This window comes from Myxine glutinosa, chromosome 8 (genome assembly GCF_964187855.1).
Source record: "Myxine glutinosa chromosome 8, kmMyxGlut1.1, whole genome shotgun sequence".
Lineage (NCBI taxonomy): Eukaryota > Metazoa > Chordata > Myxini > Myxiniformes > Myxinidae > Myxine > Myxine glutinosa.
The window spans coordinates 128950160-128966948 of record NC_136268.1 but is presented as its reverse complement, the minus strand read 5'-3'; the positions used below and the strand labels follow the sequence as shown (position 1 = coordinate 128966948).

The 16789-nt window shown below is 46.3% G+C and overlaps 1 protein-coding gene across 1 annotated transcript in view; it reads right to left on the bottom strand.

The window, feature by feature from the left end:
• The window catches only part of LOC137433187 (uncharacterized), a 275834-nt gene that overhangs the window by 221016 nt on the left and 38029 nt on the right, over positions 1-16789 (bottom strand). The window contains exons 5-6 of the mRNA XM_078783996.1: positions 10197-10250; positions 4859-4903 (exon numbers count right to left, since the gene is read on the bottom strand). Coding sequence (XP_078640122.1) covers positions 4859-4903; positions 10197-10250 — 99 coding nt within the window. The remainder of the gene's footprint in view (positions 1-4858; positions 4904-10196; positions 10251-16789) is intronic.

Below are 16789 nucleotides of genomic sequence, written 5' to 3'. Positions count from 1 at the left end.
TTCGACTTGCTCACCAAATCTATTCATTCCAAAAAAAAATTCCATCTCTTATAGTGCCTCTTTCATACATTCCCTAAACCCTCCTGCACTCCACCCCTCCCCCCCCCCCCCCTCCAGCGTCCTTAAACGTATTTTTGACTCGAAGGTCACAAGAAACTCATTTTGCAATAAATGTTCGTTTCCCATTAATCGTACACTTTCCAAAATCCAATTTCACCCCTCCCCTCCAAATCTTCCCCATCACCCCTCCCCTCCAAATATTCCCCATCACCCCTCCCCTCCAAATCTTCCCCACCACCCATCCCTTTCAAATCTTCCCCCTTTCCCCTCCCCTCCAAATCCTCCCCATCACCCATCCCTTTCAAATCTCCCCCCTTGCCCCTTCCCTCCTAAACTCCCCCCACACGCTTCCCCTCCTAGACTCCCCCTCACCCCTCCCCTCCCCTCCTAGACTCCCCCGCTCACCCCTCACCTCCAAATCTCCCCCATCTCCCAGCCATTTCAAATCCCTCCCCTTGTCCCTTCCCTCCTGAACTCCCCCCTCACCCCTCCCCTCATAAACTCCCCCCTCGCCCCTCCCCTTCAAATCTCCCCACTCTCATTTCTTCTCCATTTCCCCCCTCTCACCCCTCCTCCTCAAAGCGTCCTCCCCGCTCCTTCCCCCTTCCAACTCTCACCTCCATCTCCCCCAACCTTCTGCCTCGCTCTTCCCCCTGCTCAAATAACACCTCACTGTGCCTCAACCAATCACCATCAAACCTTTTGTCCGCCCCATCCTCCCCTTTCACCGAGCTATTCTGAAATCTGACACCTTCAACAGCTCTCCCTACCTCTTCCTCCTCTTCCAGATCTTACCCGACCCCTCCCCCCCCCCCCCTGTTCTGTATCCGATGCTCCCCCTTCCTCTTCATTAACGGCATGGACCTCAAACATCCGGGGCCTTCGTTCAAACTTAACTGATCTCTCCATACAGGTTGCTTCTGACAAACCTGACGTGATCTGCTTAACAGAAACTTTCCTCCTTCATGATGTCTCTGATTCCTTAGTATCTGTACCGCGTTACTCCCTCCTCCGGTATGATAGACCTGAGCCTCGTCCTGGAGATGGGGTTGCTATCTTTATCAAAAACTCTCTTTCTCACTTGCATGCACTGCCCTCTGTCCACCTCACCCCCAGGAATACCTCTGGCCACGGCTTCCCCTTCGCTCCCACCACTTGTTCATATGTGTGTTGTACCGTCCACCAAAAAGTGATGACTCCATCTACATCTCGCTGTCTGATAATATGGACCAACTTCTATCTACTCATCCCAACTCTCTCTTCCTCATATGTGGTGATTTCAATTGTCACCATGCCAGTTGGCTGGGTGTGGGTACCTCTCTCACCAGCCATGGCTCCTCAGCAAAGGACTTCTGCGACTCACTGGGACTGACACAATCTGTCATTTCCCGAACCGGATCTCAGTCAACGGAGCATCTTCTCTTCTGGACATGGTTATGACTATCTTCCCTGAAAATGTCTGCTGCTCTTATTCTGCTCCAATCGGCTCATCTGATCATGTGCTTGTTAAAGTGGACATCTCTCTGACCATTCTCAGGGAGCCTCCTCAGCGTCGACGAGTCTGGCATTTCACTCAGGCCAAATGGCACGGTCTTCAAGCAGCCATCAATCATCTGGAATGGTCTCCCATCTCTACCGCCTCTGACATCAACTCATCCTGGGAATTCTTCCAAAGTAAATTGCTCTCTCTCATGCACAGATTTATCCCATCTCGTCTTCAGTTGTCATACCCTTCCTCCCATCCATGGTACATGGAACCTTGTGGTGAGGCTGTTGCCCAGAAACAACTTGCCTTCGTCTCCTGGAAAGCAAATCCAACGGAAGGAAATCTCATTTCCTTTCACAAAGCCCGGAACAAGTGTGTCTCCACCCTCAGGAGAGCCAGGAAACAACATCTCTCCGTTCTCAAGACCGAACTCTCTTATCTGTCTCCCGCTTCCAAATCCTGGTGGCGTCTGGTCAAATCTGTTTCTGGTGATAGTTCCCCTCCATCCCCTCCCTTACCTCAAACGGCTACACAGCTGACTCCGCACGTGAAAAAGCTGAATGCCTCAACTCTGTGTTTGCCTCTAAATCTTGTGTCCCAAACCCATCCCTCTCTGTACCCACCGTACCCAGTCGTACCCAGCTGCTCCTGGACTCTGTCCTTTCCTCCTGACAAGGTGGAAAAGTTTCTGTCAACCCTCGACTCTGATTCTGCAACTGGACCTGACGGCATCAGCCCACGGGTCCTAAAATCCTGTTCTTCCGCTCGTTCACTCCCTCTCTCTGTTCTCTTCACCCTGTCGTTTGCTCAAAGTCATCCGCCATCTGCTTGGAAATCAGCCAATATCACCGCTTTACACAAAAAGGTGCAAAAACAGATCCTAGCAACTACAGACCAATCAGCCTTCTCCCAATTATCAGCAAAGTCATGGAATCCATCATTGCTTCGGATATGAAATCTTTCCTCTTCTCCAATGGCTTGATCTCTCATCATCAATTTGGCTTCAGATCAGGTCACTCTACTCTGGAAATGCTGCTTCTGCTGTCTCAACAATGGATGGAGGTCCTCAATGCCAAACAGGAAATTAGAGCTGTCTCCCTTGGCATATCACATGCCTTCGATACGGTCTGGCACCCCGCTCTGCTCACCAAACTCTCCTCCTTTGGTATCCATGGAAATCTCCACGCATGGCTGGTGGACTTCCTCTCTAGTCATAGTCAACGTGTGGCCCTGAATGGGTTTCTCACATCTCCTCTTCCTGTTCAGGCTGGAGTTCCCCAAGGCAGTGTTCTGGGCCCTGTGCTTTTTCTGGTCTTCATCAATGATCTCTCGCACTCTCTTGAAAATCCTCTCTATCTCTTTGCTGATGACGCCACTCTCTGCCGCTCCATTCCTCATCCCTCAGATCGGCAGTCTGCAGCCTCCTCACTCTCTGCAGACCTGGACAAAATCACAGACTGGGCAAACAAGTGGGACATGTCTTTCAATCCTGACAAATCTCACACTCTTACGATGTCTCTCCGAAAAGACCGACTGGACAACCCTCCCATCCCCTTTCTGAATAATCCTCTCCAAGAACTTCTGTCACTCAAGCTTTTGGGTCTCACTATCTGCCATGATCTTTCTGGGAAAACCACATTTCAAATCTGGCCTCCAAAGCCAGTCGCCGACTGGGCATCCTCCATCGTGCGAAGTCCTTCCTTGGCACACCTGAGCTCCTCACCACATATAAGATTTCATCCACAGCTCAATGGAATACTGTTCCCTCCTCTGGGCTGGTGCTCCTGCCTCACACCTAGCTCGTCTTCACGCTGTTGAAACCAAAGCGTTCAGAATCATTTGAATCTCCCGCGTTGAAGCTACCTCCGAGGGCCTTTCACTTACTCACCGCAGGCAGGTTGGTGGTCTTCTATCTTCTACCGACTCCTCTCCGGCCTTTCGCCTCTAGCTCTCTCTGGGCTCTGTCCCCCAAATATTCCTACAGGTCGCACAAGATCTGCCTGCAACCCTCTTATGGTTAAACTGCCAAAATCAAGACTCTCTGCTCACCTTCACTCCTTCATTCCTCTTTTCTCCCACCTCTGGAACACACTCCCTCACTCTCTTCAATCCCACTCCTCCCTCCAGGTCTTTAAAACGGCTGTTCACCACCATCTCTTATCTTCCCCCATCCAAAACCTTGATCTTTTCTACCCCCGCTAATTTCACCACAAATGCACTTTTTTTTGAAATACCAACTCCTTTCCTGGAAGTCCTTGGTGTCCATACTTCTCCCACCCACCCCCCCCCCCTTCCCACGCTGCCTCCCCCCAAGCCCTCTCCCTCCCACACATTCCCGATGTCCCTGCTCTCAAATGTTGAGTTTGTGTTTCCCCTTCTCTCCCCATCTTGTCTACCGCTCCCCTTTTTATATACTTTGTTTGTTTGTCTCTATGATTTGTTTGTGTGATAAATGTTAGCTCTTTCACGAGTCTCGATTCTGTATACAAAAAAACAAAAAAACAAAAAAACAAAAACCTTAAATGGCATTGCTGATGTCAACAGCATCACAGTCAAATTGGCTATTTGAGTCTCCAATTCAAGAGTATTCCGAAGCAAACATGAAGGTGCTCTATAGAAACTGAAGCACAATCCTTGTTTAAAAGGAAGAGGGAAAACCAGGGAAAACCAGGGAAAAAACGGGGAAAATCTTGATTACTGGGAGAAAAAAAAAGGCTGTCTTGGTATCACAACATAGCTGCCAAGGAGAACTGCTGCTACTCTACAGCACGACAGACAAACATGTAATTCCCATATGTACAGTGATGCGTTTTGCGAGCAGGAAACTTTGGATTTTAATAATTAAAGCAGAGAATCCCCATTCGATCCTCCCTCCATCCTCTGGCCCTCTTGTCCTGCAGCAACACCAAAATCTCTTCATAGCCTTGGTTTGGTTGCTGTGATGGAGTGTTGAGGTTTTGCTCAGTTGTTATTAATGTCTACAGCTGGGATAGTCGGGGGAAACTGATGATGTTGGCTGTATTTGAAGCTGTGTCATGCACAAACTCTCTCGAAATATAAATGATGTCATGTGACTCCTTTTCAGGAAAGCTAATAATTCTGGCTACATATGTGGCACCATGTGTTGCACATCATGGTGCAAAGTAGGACAAAAATCAGGTGGTAGTATACAAAGTTGCTGTCAAAAGAATCAGTGAAATTTGCCAAAACAAGTTTCTCATTGAATTTGTCAGATTTTGGCAAACACTGTTACATGGACAGCCGGGAAAGATGTAGCGAGTGAGAAGAAAGCACCAAACAAGCGACACTTACACACTCTCCTTTGGGACCAATCTTGCCTGGCGGCCCAGAGAGGCCCTAATGGGGGGAAAAAATAGAAACAACTTTAATTAATAAATTACATTGCAATTAATTGAAAGTTTAACAAGAAACTTAACAAGAAATTAACAAGAAACATGCTAAAATGGAAGCTTCAATTTCAACACAATGGCAAATATCAAAATGATGAAAAGACATACAGTGATGTACATTCAAGCTTAGAGTCAAGAGATGTTAATGTCACTGTTGGTCTTCTACCGACTTTTCAGAAATGAAATACAGAAAATGTAAAGAAATTTCAGAAATGGGATATGTAAATAACAGGTTTACCAAGAAAATCTGAATGAGAACTTGCCAGCTATGTGTAAGCTTCAGAATGATAAGGAGCACTAACTGATTCAAATTCGTTTTGGAAATTACTATTTGCTGGTAACATGTTACTTCAAATGGACAGATTATACTATTATGTTTGTAGGGGGTAGGCAATACCTTAGTCCAGGTAGAATACATAGGTAATGTGCTCCGACTATCGTAAAGAAGAAGAAACCCCATGTAATAAGTCGGAAATTTGTGTGGACTATGTCGTGGAAGAGCTTGCATCTTCGTCCCCATGAGAGGGGTACAACAACACAACAACATGCATTTTAAAAGGCCATTTTCCCTGCTAGAGCGGGGGTTAGCCTTGCGGTCCCCATGACAATCTTCTCCATTTTGCCCTATTTTCTGCATCTCTCCTTGTTAACCCCCTTGCCCGCATTTCTTCTTCCACCATCTTTAGCCAAGTCTTTCTCGGTCTTCCCCGTCTTCTACTTCCTTCTACATTCATTTCCATCACTCTTCTCAACCAGTCACTTTCATCCTTCCTCAACACATGACCAAACCATCTCAACCTGTTCCTCTTCACAGCATCAATCACAGGCTCTATTCCCATCATCTTTCGCAATTCATCATTTGTCTTCCTCTCTCTCAACGATACTCCGCACATCCGTCGAACCATTCGCATTTCCACCCTTTCCAACCTTCGTTGCTGCTCTACGTTTATTACCCATGTCTCGCTCCCATAAATCATAACACTTCTCACACATGCAGCATACACCTTTCCCTTCAGCTTCAACGACACTCCAATCATCATCAGCACGCCACTCAATTCCCGAAACTTCTTCCATGCACATCTCACTCGAGCAACCGTTGCCGAGTCTGATCCACCTTCTCCATTCAGCATGTCTCCGAGGAAGCAAAATGTTTTCACACCTTCCAGCTTCACGCCGTCTCCAAGATCCAACTCAACATTTCCTCCATCTGCAGCTCCCTCTGTGCACACCTTACATTAGAATGTAGCTGCCACACTGGTTAATGACCCTCTCAGACCACTACATTTTTGATGAACCCACTCAGCGCACATTGTACACTGAATGGAGTTCACTCCGACACCCTTCCTACACACAGCACAGGGCCACTTCCCAGTTCTTTCCACCTCACCACATGCTTTACCACTTGCCATCACCTTCGTCTTTCCGATATTCACCTTCAGACCTTTTGTCTCCTTACATTCCTTCCACGTGTTCATCTTTTCCTTCAGTCCATCCATACTTTCTGCAATCAACACCAGATCATCTGCATACAACAACTCCCACGGTAAACCCTCCTTTACGTTCTGAGCCAGCACCTCCATCACAGCTACAAATAGTAGTGGACTTAGTACCGACCCCTGATGCACTCCCACCTTCACCTCAAACTCACCACTGTTCCGGTCCTTCGTCCTTACAGCTGTGCGCGCTCTTTTGTACATTGCCATTACTACTCTGATCAACCATTCCTCCACTCCTAACTTCCTCAATGCCCATGTCAATACTTTGCGTGGAACCCGATCGAATGCTTTCTCCAGATCAACAAACCCAAGAAACAACTTCTTCCTCTTCTCCATGTACTTCTCCTGCAACTGCCTCACAATGAAAAGCTCGTCTGTCGTTCCTCTTCCTGGCATGAATCCAAACTGCATTTCGTCAATCTTCACTTTCTTCCTTATCCTCCTCTCCAACACCCTTTCCAATACCTTCATTCCATGCTCCAATAACTTTATCGCTCGGTACGAGCCACACTCCAGAGGGTCACCTTTCCCCTTGTATAGAGGGACGAGGGTACTCAGTTCCCAATACACTGGAATGCGGCCTTCTTTCACCACCAGATTACAGATCTCTGTCATTCTCTTCACACCCCAACTTCCTGCTGCCTTCAACATATCTCCCACAACTCCCGTCGGCCCTCCCGCTTTTCTACCCTTCATTGCTTTTATCGCTTCCTCAACTTCCTTCTCAGTTATCTTCTCTGCCGGTCCTAAAACTGGGTTACTCTCTATGTTGCCATCCCATTCATTCTCTGTATTCAACGGCATTCCCATACATCTTTTCCATCTTCCTTTAATTCCATCTGGGTCGACAACGATTTGTCCCACTTCATCCTTCAAGCAACTCACCCCCATCACATCACACCTCTCTTTCGCTATCTGCTTTGCAATCCTGAATACTGCTTTCTGACCCTCTTCCGAATCCAAGCGTTCTCCGAACATTTTCCTACATGCCTCCTGCGCCTTTGCTACCTCTTTCTTTGCAGCCTTCCTGGCTGTCTTATAACTTTCATGCTCTGCTGTTTCTGCTCCCGTACCCTTCGCTTTCTGCCACTCCTTGAACTTCTTCCTCTTCTCGTCAATCCTCTTTCCAACTTCATCATCCCACCACCATGTTTCCGAGTGCCTCGGTGGTCCTTTTGTCCATCCACATACCTCACCAACGGCTCCCAACAGACTAGCTTTCATTGACATCCAACCACTTTCAAGCTCAATCACATCATCCTCGACCCTACTCAGCCTCTCTTTTAATGCCTCCCTTACTGTCACCTCTTTCAACCTCCACACCTTCATTATCGGTTGGTACTTCACCCGCCGAGCTCTCCTCGCACCTTTCACCCTTACATCGCAGACAACCAAGTGGTGCTGTGAAACAGCCTCCTCCCCCGGGATCACCTTTGTGTCCCGGAGGTGCCCCCTATCTCGCCTACGCACCATCAGGTAGTCAACGGTTGTCGTCGACCCACCTGACGTGTATGTAACAAGCTTATTATCCTCTTTCTGGAACTGAGTATTACAAATCAACAAATCAGCTCCATCAGCAAACTCCAAAATCCTTTCACCTTCTCCATTTCTCACACCATATCCGTAACCCCCATGAACTCCGTCAAAACCATCCATACTCCTTCCCACATGTCCATTTAGGTCTCCTCCTACCACAACAACTTCCTCATCTTTCACGTTTTCCATCAGCTTCTCTATCGCACACCAGAACTTGTCCTTCTCTTCATCGCTTCGACCAACCTGCGGAGCATATCCCGAGATGGCGTTCACCAAGAGCTTTCCAATCATCATTTTCACCATCATCAACCTATCACTCACTCTAGTCACACTCACCACACTGTCTACAAACTCCTCAGAAAACAGGACACCAACACCATTCACGCCCTCCATGCACCCTTGCCACACAAACTTGTATTTCTGTCCCTGCCTACCCTTCACCATTCTCACACCACTTCCCTTCCATCTCGTCTCTTGCACACAACATATGTCCACTCTTCTTCTGACCAATACTTCCACCACTTCTCCTGATCTCCCTGTCATTGTCCCTACATTCCATGTCCCAAACCTCAGAAACCGATCTCCACTTCGGGCTGTACCCTGCCCACATGTAGTTGTAATTGTCATGGTTCTCTTTTTGAGGCAATGTTTTTATGGCCGGATGCCCTTCCTGACGCCAACCCTCTTTGTCGCCTCTTACGACACGCAGGGATACGGCGTACCTATTCTTATCCAGGGTACACACACATACCCCACCCATGAGAGGGGTGGGGTATGTTAATTAGTGAGGGATTAATGGTAAATCCCCTGTGTGAAATTGCCTCTGTAATCTTTTCCTGTGTTCCTTATGACACCGTATTACACACCATAGCCAAGCCAAGCAATCGACACCATAATTAATGACACTAATTAAAAACCAACCGGAAACCAGGCATCGATCACTACCGCTGGTGCCGCAGCCGCTACATCACCACCTCAATCAGGCAGGGCCATTGAACCACACCTAGAAGAGCAGTGATTTGTCCGGGATTTGATTGGCACAAGGACTGGTAAGATGGGACTCGCTGACAGGAGAGGACATGGAGACGTCATGGGATGACGTCAGAGCCTCAAGTACAAAGTCATTGGAATGGCGGACATTTTCTCTTCTCGTTCTGGATCCCATAGGAACGGTCGCTATTGCTTTTGCACAAGGAAGATCCTGACATCTTCATCGGTAGGAGGAGGAACTGCGGACCGAGAACTGCCGTTTCCCAAGCAAGAGCGATGAGTGGACGGGCGCGGCCTGCTCGCTGCGCTATCGACGAAGCCAGGAGTGAGTGGACGCGTGGCGAGGCCTAGTTCGCACCAACGAGCGCATTTTACCACCAAGGACGCGAGGGGCTTTTGACGATTCCTGACGAGATTCAAGAGCCGATTTGAGCTAAGTGCCACAAACTACACATATTTCTTTTCAGTTATTTTTCCCATTGTTTGTAATCGAGTCTGTATGGGAGCGCTCCAATTAGGAATCATAGTTTTATCGTGCATTATTTTGTGACTGGCATTTTCTTTAATAAAACTGGTATTTTTGTACATTTTAATTCCGTGTCGGTTTGAGTTGATTTATTGCATGGTTGAGGACGTCGGGTGGACTCGTAAAGGCAAGCGCTTACGGCTTCTTCCCCACTCGCTCCCCGCGCATATAACGACGGTCCGCCATTGAATTGAGCACCTCAGAGTTAAAGTTCGTTTGGTCATCTGTGTCACCCTGCGGTGTTCACTACAGGGTAGTCACACAACAATATTGATTCGTTAACAATTCAGCAATTATCAAGAGGATTAAAAAAAATTGAAACGGATGTGTTGACCTCCAAAAAGCCTCTAAATGCAAGGACTACATTCACCGCAACAAGAATGCAAGATCTTGGTTACCTGGAAATGAATGGATGTTAAATAACTTACAGACAGACTTACACAGCTGATACTGACGGATAAGGGGAGATTAAGGTGACTGCACAATGTAACAGAAGTATGCATGCATAAACAGGATACTGCAAGGAAATAAGACAGGTGTGGCATCTCAAAAACCTTTAAACCCGAAAAAACAATAGCAACATGCAAGCATGCAGATGAGCAGCAAAGCTCATAAACAGTGAGATTTTTGCACCGAGTGCACATTTTGCAAAGCCAAATTAAAAACATTGCAGTGATACACAATCACTGTACCTGCCTGCCACGATAACCTTTGACTCCAGAATCACCCTGCAGGCCGGACTTGCCCTGCAGAATCAAAAGGATGGAGCACGATGGTTGTGTCAAAGAAAATTCCACAACGCAACACACTCAGAAATAAACATTACTATCAGATGGTAGCCCAGATGGGCAGCATTATGATTTCATTACGTCCAATTTTTTTCATAAATTCCAGGGCACAGTTTACGTTTAAAAAAACAAAACAATCCAAATCAACATATGTTTCGCTAACTACATTAGACTTGATGAAACACTAACAGAAACCAAGAGGAAGATTATAACATGTCACATTGAATTTTGCAACATTAACTTACATTTTCATTTAATGATACAGGAAGAAGTCCTTTTGATGTTTCTACTTTTGCAAGACTAAATTTAATTCCCATTTATCGATATATGAACAAGTCACACTATAAAATAGATGTGTGTGTGTATGTATGTATGTATGTATGTATGTATGTATGTATGTATATATATATATATATGTATTATTATTTGATTTTTTAAATATATTATATATATATATTATATTTATATTTTATTTATTTTCTATTATATATTTTCTATTTTATTTATATATTTTTATATTATATATATATATTTATATATATATATATATATATATATATATATATATATATATATATATATAAATTTTTTTTTTTTTTTTGAAGAAGAAGAAATTAAATAAGTCGTGGACGTAGCTTCAAGACGGTCGATCTTTAATTTTACAAGCTCAATGCAATACTGTTCAGACTATATGCAATATATATATACAGACTTGGCATTTTATATGGAATATTTTTTTTGTGGGGGTGAACTTACTTTTCAAGATGTCTTAGAACCAAAAGTTCATTGGAATTATGTTGAAATTATTCTAGCTTTTGTTAATGTGACCTTTAAAAGAAACAAAAACCATATTTGACATTTCGAAACAAATAAATTGATCCTTGAAAGTGATGTAAACTGATATCGGTCTCAATTCATGGACAGTACTGTGTTAAACTTCTGTACGTTTTCCAGAAGTATCTCTTTATTTTGCACATTAGCCAAAATTTTTTTTAACAAAAACAAAAGATAAATTACGACTGGGATTACGGACAGTAAAATTACAGTTCAGTACCTCATGTAACCCCCACGAGCATTCAGGAGAGCACGTACACGTTGAGGCATGCTGTTCACGAGATTTGCCAAGGTTTGGACAGGAATCGCTTGCCACGCAGTGACAATAGCCTGCTGCAATTCACGCACAGAGGTCGGCTGCTGGTCCAAGTGGTCGATTTGACGCGTTAATTCTGCCCACAAGTTCTCTATCGGATTCATATCCGGGGACATGGCAGGCCACTCCATATGCTCTACACCACGGTCAGCAAGAAAGTGTTGGATCATGCGAGCATGATGAGGCCGTGCATTGTCATCTTGGAAGACAAAGTTTCCTCGAAAGGCTGCACGAGCAAATGGAAGCAATGTTTCTTCCAGAATGGCCCTGTACTTGAACTGGTTCAGGTTTCCATTCAGAACAACCAGGTCAGTTTTGCCCCCTGCATGAAAAGCAGCCCAAACGGTCACCCCTCCACCTCCAGCTTGGACTATTGGCACAAAACAATCTTTGTTGTAGGCTTCATGCACTTATCTGCGCACTCGGACGCGGCCATTTTGACGATAGACCAGAAATCTAGACTCGTCACTGAAGATCATGTGATTCCAGTGTCCTGGCTGCCATTGACGTTGCTCTCTGGCCCACTGCAATCGGCGCTGGCGGTGTTGTCTGGTCAGGCGTGGCTTTCTCAGGGGACGCCTGGCACGATAGCCTGCTTGAACCAGTCGTTGGTTGACTAGCCTTCTGGATACAGGCACATTTGTCAGTTGCTGCCACTCAGCCCTAAGCCGATTAGCTGACTTGGTACGGCCATTTCGCACTAACCGGTGCAGCTGGCGATCATCCCTCCTTGTGGTTCTGCGGGGACGTCCTGGCCTCGGTATTGGAGTAGGGACACCCCTCTGAACATTTCGTTTCAGGATCTTTGACACCTGACCTTGAGTGATGCCATACTGCCGAGCAATAGCACGCTGTTTCATGCCGTAATTTCGTAAAGCCACCACTCCATGACAAACAGCATTGTCGAGTTGACGGACCATCTCCAGAGGAGGCGGCAATAACTTTTGGAGACGTGCAGCAGTTGTTTTCCACGAATACAGAACGCAACAACCCTTGTATACCCGACTGTGAAGCAAATCATCAAATGCACCTGTCCGTACATTTTGCCACGCCACCTGTGATATAGTCCTGTTGTTGACTTCTTGCTGGGACAGACAATCAGTGACATGGTTCTTTTAACAAATAAATCACCAAAGTGTAAAAGAAACTCACCAGATTGATATACTGAGTTAAGAAAGTAAACCCAAGTCAAGAAAAAAAAAAATTCTATATTAAATGCCAAGTCTGTATATATATATATACTAGCAGAAGTACCCGGCATTGCCGGGCGGGGGAGGAGGAGGGGAGGGGGAAGAGGAGGGGAGGGGAACAGGGGGGAAGGGGGAGAGGGAGGGGGGGAGGGGGGAAGGGGGAGGGGGAAGGGGGGGGGAGGAGGAGGGGAGGGGAAGAGGAGGGGAGGGGAACAGGGGGGGAGGGGGAGGAGGAGGGGGAAGAGGGGGGAGGGGGGAGGGGGAGGGGGGAAGGGGGGGAGGGGGAGGGGGAGGGGGAAGGGGGGGGGAGGGGGAGGGGGGAGGGGGAGGGGGAGGGGGGAGGCGAAGGGGGGAGGGGAGGGTGTGGGGGTGCCCAGGGGAAGAAGGGCCCCTCCCCCCTCCCCCTCCCCCTCCCCCCTTTTCCCTCCCCCCTCCCCCCTCCCCTCGCCCCCTCCCCCCTCCCCCTCCCCTCCTCTTCCCCCTCCCCTCCTCCTCCCACTTAACACCAGGGGGGTTGACTCAGCCTGTCATCCTACCGAGGTCGGCAAATTGAGTACCAGTTCACTGGTAATTCCCTGTGTGCCGCAAGAGGCGCCTAACAGGGTTGGCGGCACGAACCCGGAAGTCGGAACTCATTGTCGTCAAATAAATGTAGCATGTATGTTTCACTCTCTGTCACATGCCGTTGGTCCCATGTCAATCGGATGAAGTTGAAAAATTAAAATTACGAAGTTTCTCTGGGACGTACTGATTCCGAATAATGAAGTTGAAAAATTAACGTTCCAAAATACGCTAATTACGCTAACAGAAGCGCTGGCACTTGCTTAGCACTAGAGGGAGCGCTGCGCTCCCTCCCTTCGATTCCCTCCCTCTTCTGCTAGCGTTTCTGCGCTAATACGCTAATTTTAAAACCCGAAGTTTTTTTTAAATTAAGGTGTGCTGTAGTTGCTCTGAGACGTACTGATTCCGAATATGCATTTGGTTTTTCTCTGCGATGAGTAGTTCTCGACTTATAAGAGGACAAACAAACAAACATACTTTACTGATATATATATATATATATATATATATATATATATATATATATATATATATATATATATATATATATATATATATATATATATATATATATAATATATATATATATATATACAGTGGAACCTTGACTTACGAGTGCACCAACTTACGAGTTTTCCGAGATACGAGCCGTCGCTCGGGCGGTTTATTGCTTTGAGATGCGAGCCGAGATCTGAGTTACGAGCTTAAGCCACCCGCCACCAGGTGGGTTCCGGTCACGTGGTTATCTTGCCGTGCAAGCATCTCTGCCGTATATCGCTGCTGTTTTGTTTTCGCATTTTGGTTATTTTTGGAGCTGCCGCCACCCGCCACCAGGTGGGTTCCGGTCACGTGGTTATCTTGCCGTGCAAGCATCTCTGCCGTATATCGCTGCTGTTTTGTTTTCGCATTTTGGCTATTTTGGAGCTGCCGCCACCAGGTGGGTTCCGGTCACGTGGTTATCTTGCCGTGCAAGCATTTCTGCCGTATATCGCTGCTGTTTTGTTTTCGCATTTTGGTTATTTTGGAGCTGCCGCCACCAGGTGGGTTCCGGTCACGTGGTTATCTTGCCGTGCAAGCATCTCTGCCGTATATCGCTGCTGTTTTGTTTTCGCATTTTGGTTATTTTGGAGCTGCCGCCACCAGGTGGGTTCCGGTCACGTGGTTATCTTGCCGTGCAAGCATCTCTGCCGTATATCGCTGCTGTTTTGTTTTTGCATTTTGGTTATTTTGTAGCTGCCGCCACCAGGTGGGTTCCGGTCACGTGGTTATCTTGCCGTGCAAGCATTTCTGCCGTATATCGCTGCTGCTTTGTTTTCGCATTTTGGTTATTTTGGAAAATTTCTTAGTTTTAACCATGGGTCCTAAGAAATTGAGTGCCAAGGGCAGTACTGAGAAGAAGAAGAGGATGATGTGCTTGGATATAAAACACGCAATCGTCGAAAAACATGAGCGAGGTGTGCGTGTTGTCGACTTGGCGAGGCAGTACGATCGAAACATTTTGAAAGGGAGGAAGAAACAAACCTCGTTGGACAGGTTTTTATTGAAACGCCCTGCTAGTGAAAGCGAGGAAAGTGTGGCGAAAAAGGCAAAAGTCATCTCCTCCACCTCCGCCAGCATCTTCGTCTGATCTTCAAGGTAAATACACTTAATAAAACCAGTTTATTTCTTTACATTGTGGCGGACACGGAAGCTCACTGGCGTGGTGACATCATTCCGCGCACCAAGTGGGCGGGGCCACGCCGAGGGGTAGGCGTGGCCTCAGGATATACACCGGGAGCGCGCCAGTGTTACAATGAGCTCTTGAATAAAGACTCTTACAAATTACCGCGTTGTCCGCTTCCTCCTTGTTTACAAGCAGCGCGCGTAACGCCGCTTATTATGTACAGTATATACGAGGTCGTGCTTGTTTATACATTATTTGTTATTTATAAAGTACATTTTTCTTATTTAAAAATACGTAACAAAAAAAATTGGTGTGGTTTTTTGGGGGCTGGAACGGATTAATAGCATTTCAATGCATTTTAATGGGGAAATTTGATTTGAGAAACGAGCAAATTGAGTTACGAGCTCGGTCACAGAACGAATTAAACTCGTAAGTCAAGGTTCCACTGTATATATATATATATATATATTGTTACGGATCTCTACGTCGGCCCCTTTTCCCCTTAAGAAGGGGGGATTAATCCCCTTGTTTGTGACTGACCGACGTGAGTCCTGAAGCTGCCCAGCTCCCTCCTGGGGAGGCAGGTGAGCAACCTCGTTCGAGGCCGTGGACAAGATGTTATTTGCAGAGCCGATGGCAGCCCGCGGCTCGAACCATAAACAGAACTAGACCCGATTCTGAACGTTGGCCAAATCGTGCCACAGGTATTCAATTGGGAAAAGACAAGGACGAACGGATGTGAAGAAACCAGAAGGTAAGGAAGAACAAATAGGATTTATTCCTACTATTATGTACACAATCAAAAGTAACCAAGGAGAAGGAAAGATACGAAAACAAAGACAGAAGGATGAAGGATCAGAAGACACAGCGCAATACTAACTCATCTAAACAGGCTTAACTTATTCCCAGGGACAAGACACACAAAACAAACTCACATACACAAAAGGATGGAATGGCAGGAATGGGTGGAGGGATGAGAAGGTTCAGGTCCGTGCAAACGGCAGGGCTGGAGGTGACAGCTCCGACTCCTCGCACTCTGGTTTACAGAACGGGCGACAGGGAGATCCGAAGACCGCAGCACGTCGAGGTTCGCATGCCCGCACTGGTTGGTCTTCAGGGTGCTGGTTGGTATCGCGAGCAGGGCATGCCAATTCTCATTCGCTTTCCTCTCCAGAGCTCACTCTCTCCTCCTCAACTGAACTCTTACGCACTTCCACTCTGCTGCTCCTCCTCCACTGAACTCAACTCGCTCCCGGTGGACTGCGGTGGGAGGCTCCGGGCGACGGGTTTTATTGCGCCACACCCTGGAACGCTCGCGAAAACCGCCCGATCATTCTCTCCCCGCCCTCTCAAGCCAAACCCCTCGTGCTTGGTTGGTTGGTCGGGGCTGGCTCACTCCTCCCTCCTATGACGCGGTGGAGACACGCCTTTCTTCTCAGAGCTGACCGCGTGCTGATGGAGTTTTGGGATGAAGAAAACCGCCCAATGCAGTTGGCAATGGAGGCTTTGGGAATGGCAGGGAATCTATCTTATTTCAATTCGGTGCAATGCAGTGTCAACTAATGGGTAACAGAGCCTTAAATTAATACACATAAAAAGGAAATAACTATTTAGAAGGGTATATGATGGCCTACGTGCTTGCGATGGAGTAACTAAGAGGACGACCTTTGACCTTTACACACAACGGAGGTATTTACAAGGATTCATTACACTACTTAGAGGGTGATATTTACACAAAAAAACACAGGATTCTCAAATCCGCAACAATATATATATATATATATATATATATATATATATATATATATATATATATATATATATATGTATGTATGTAGTATGTATATATATATATATATATATATATATATATATATATGTATATATATACATATATATATATATATATATATATATATATATAATATATATA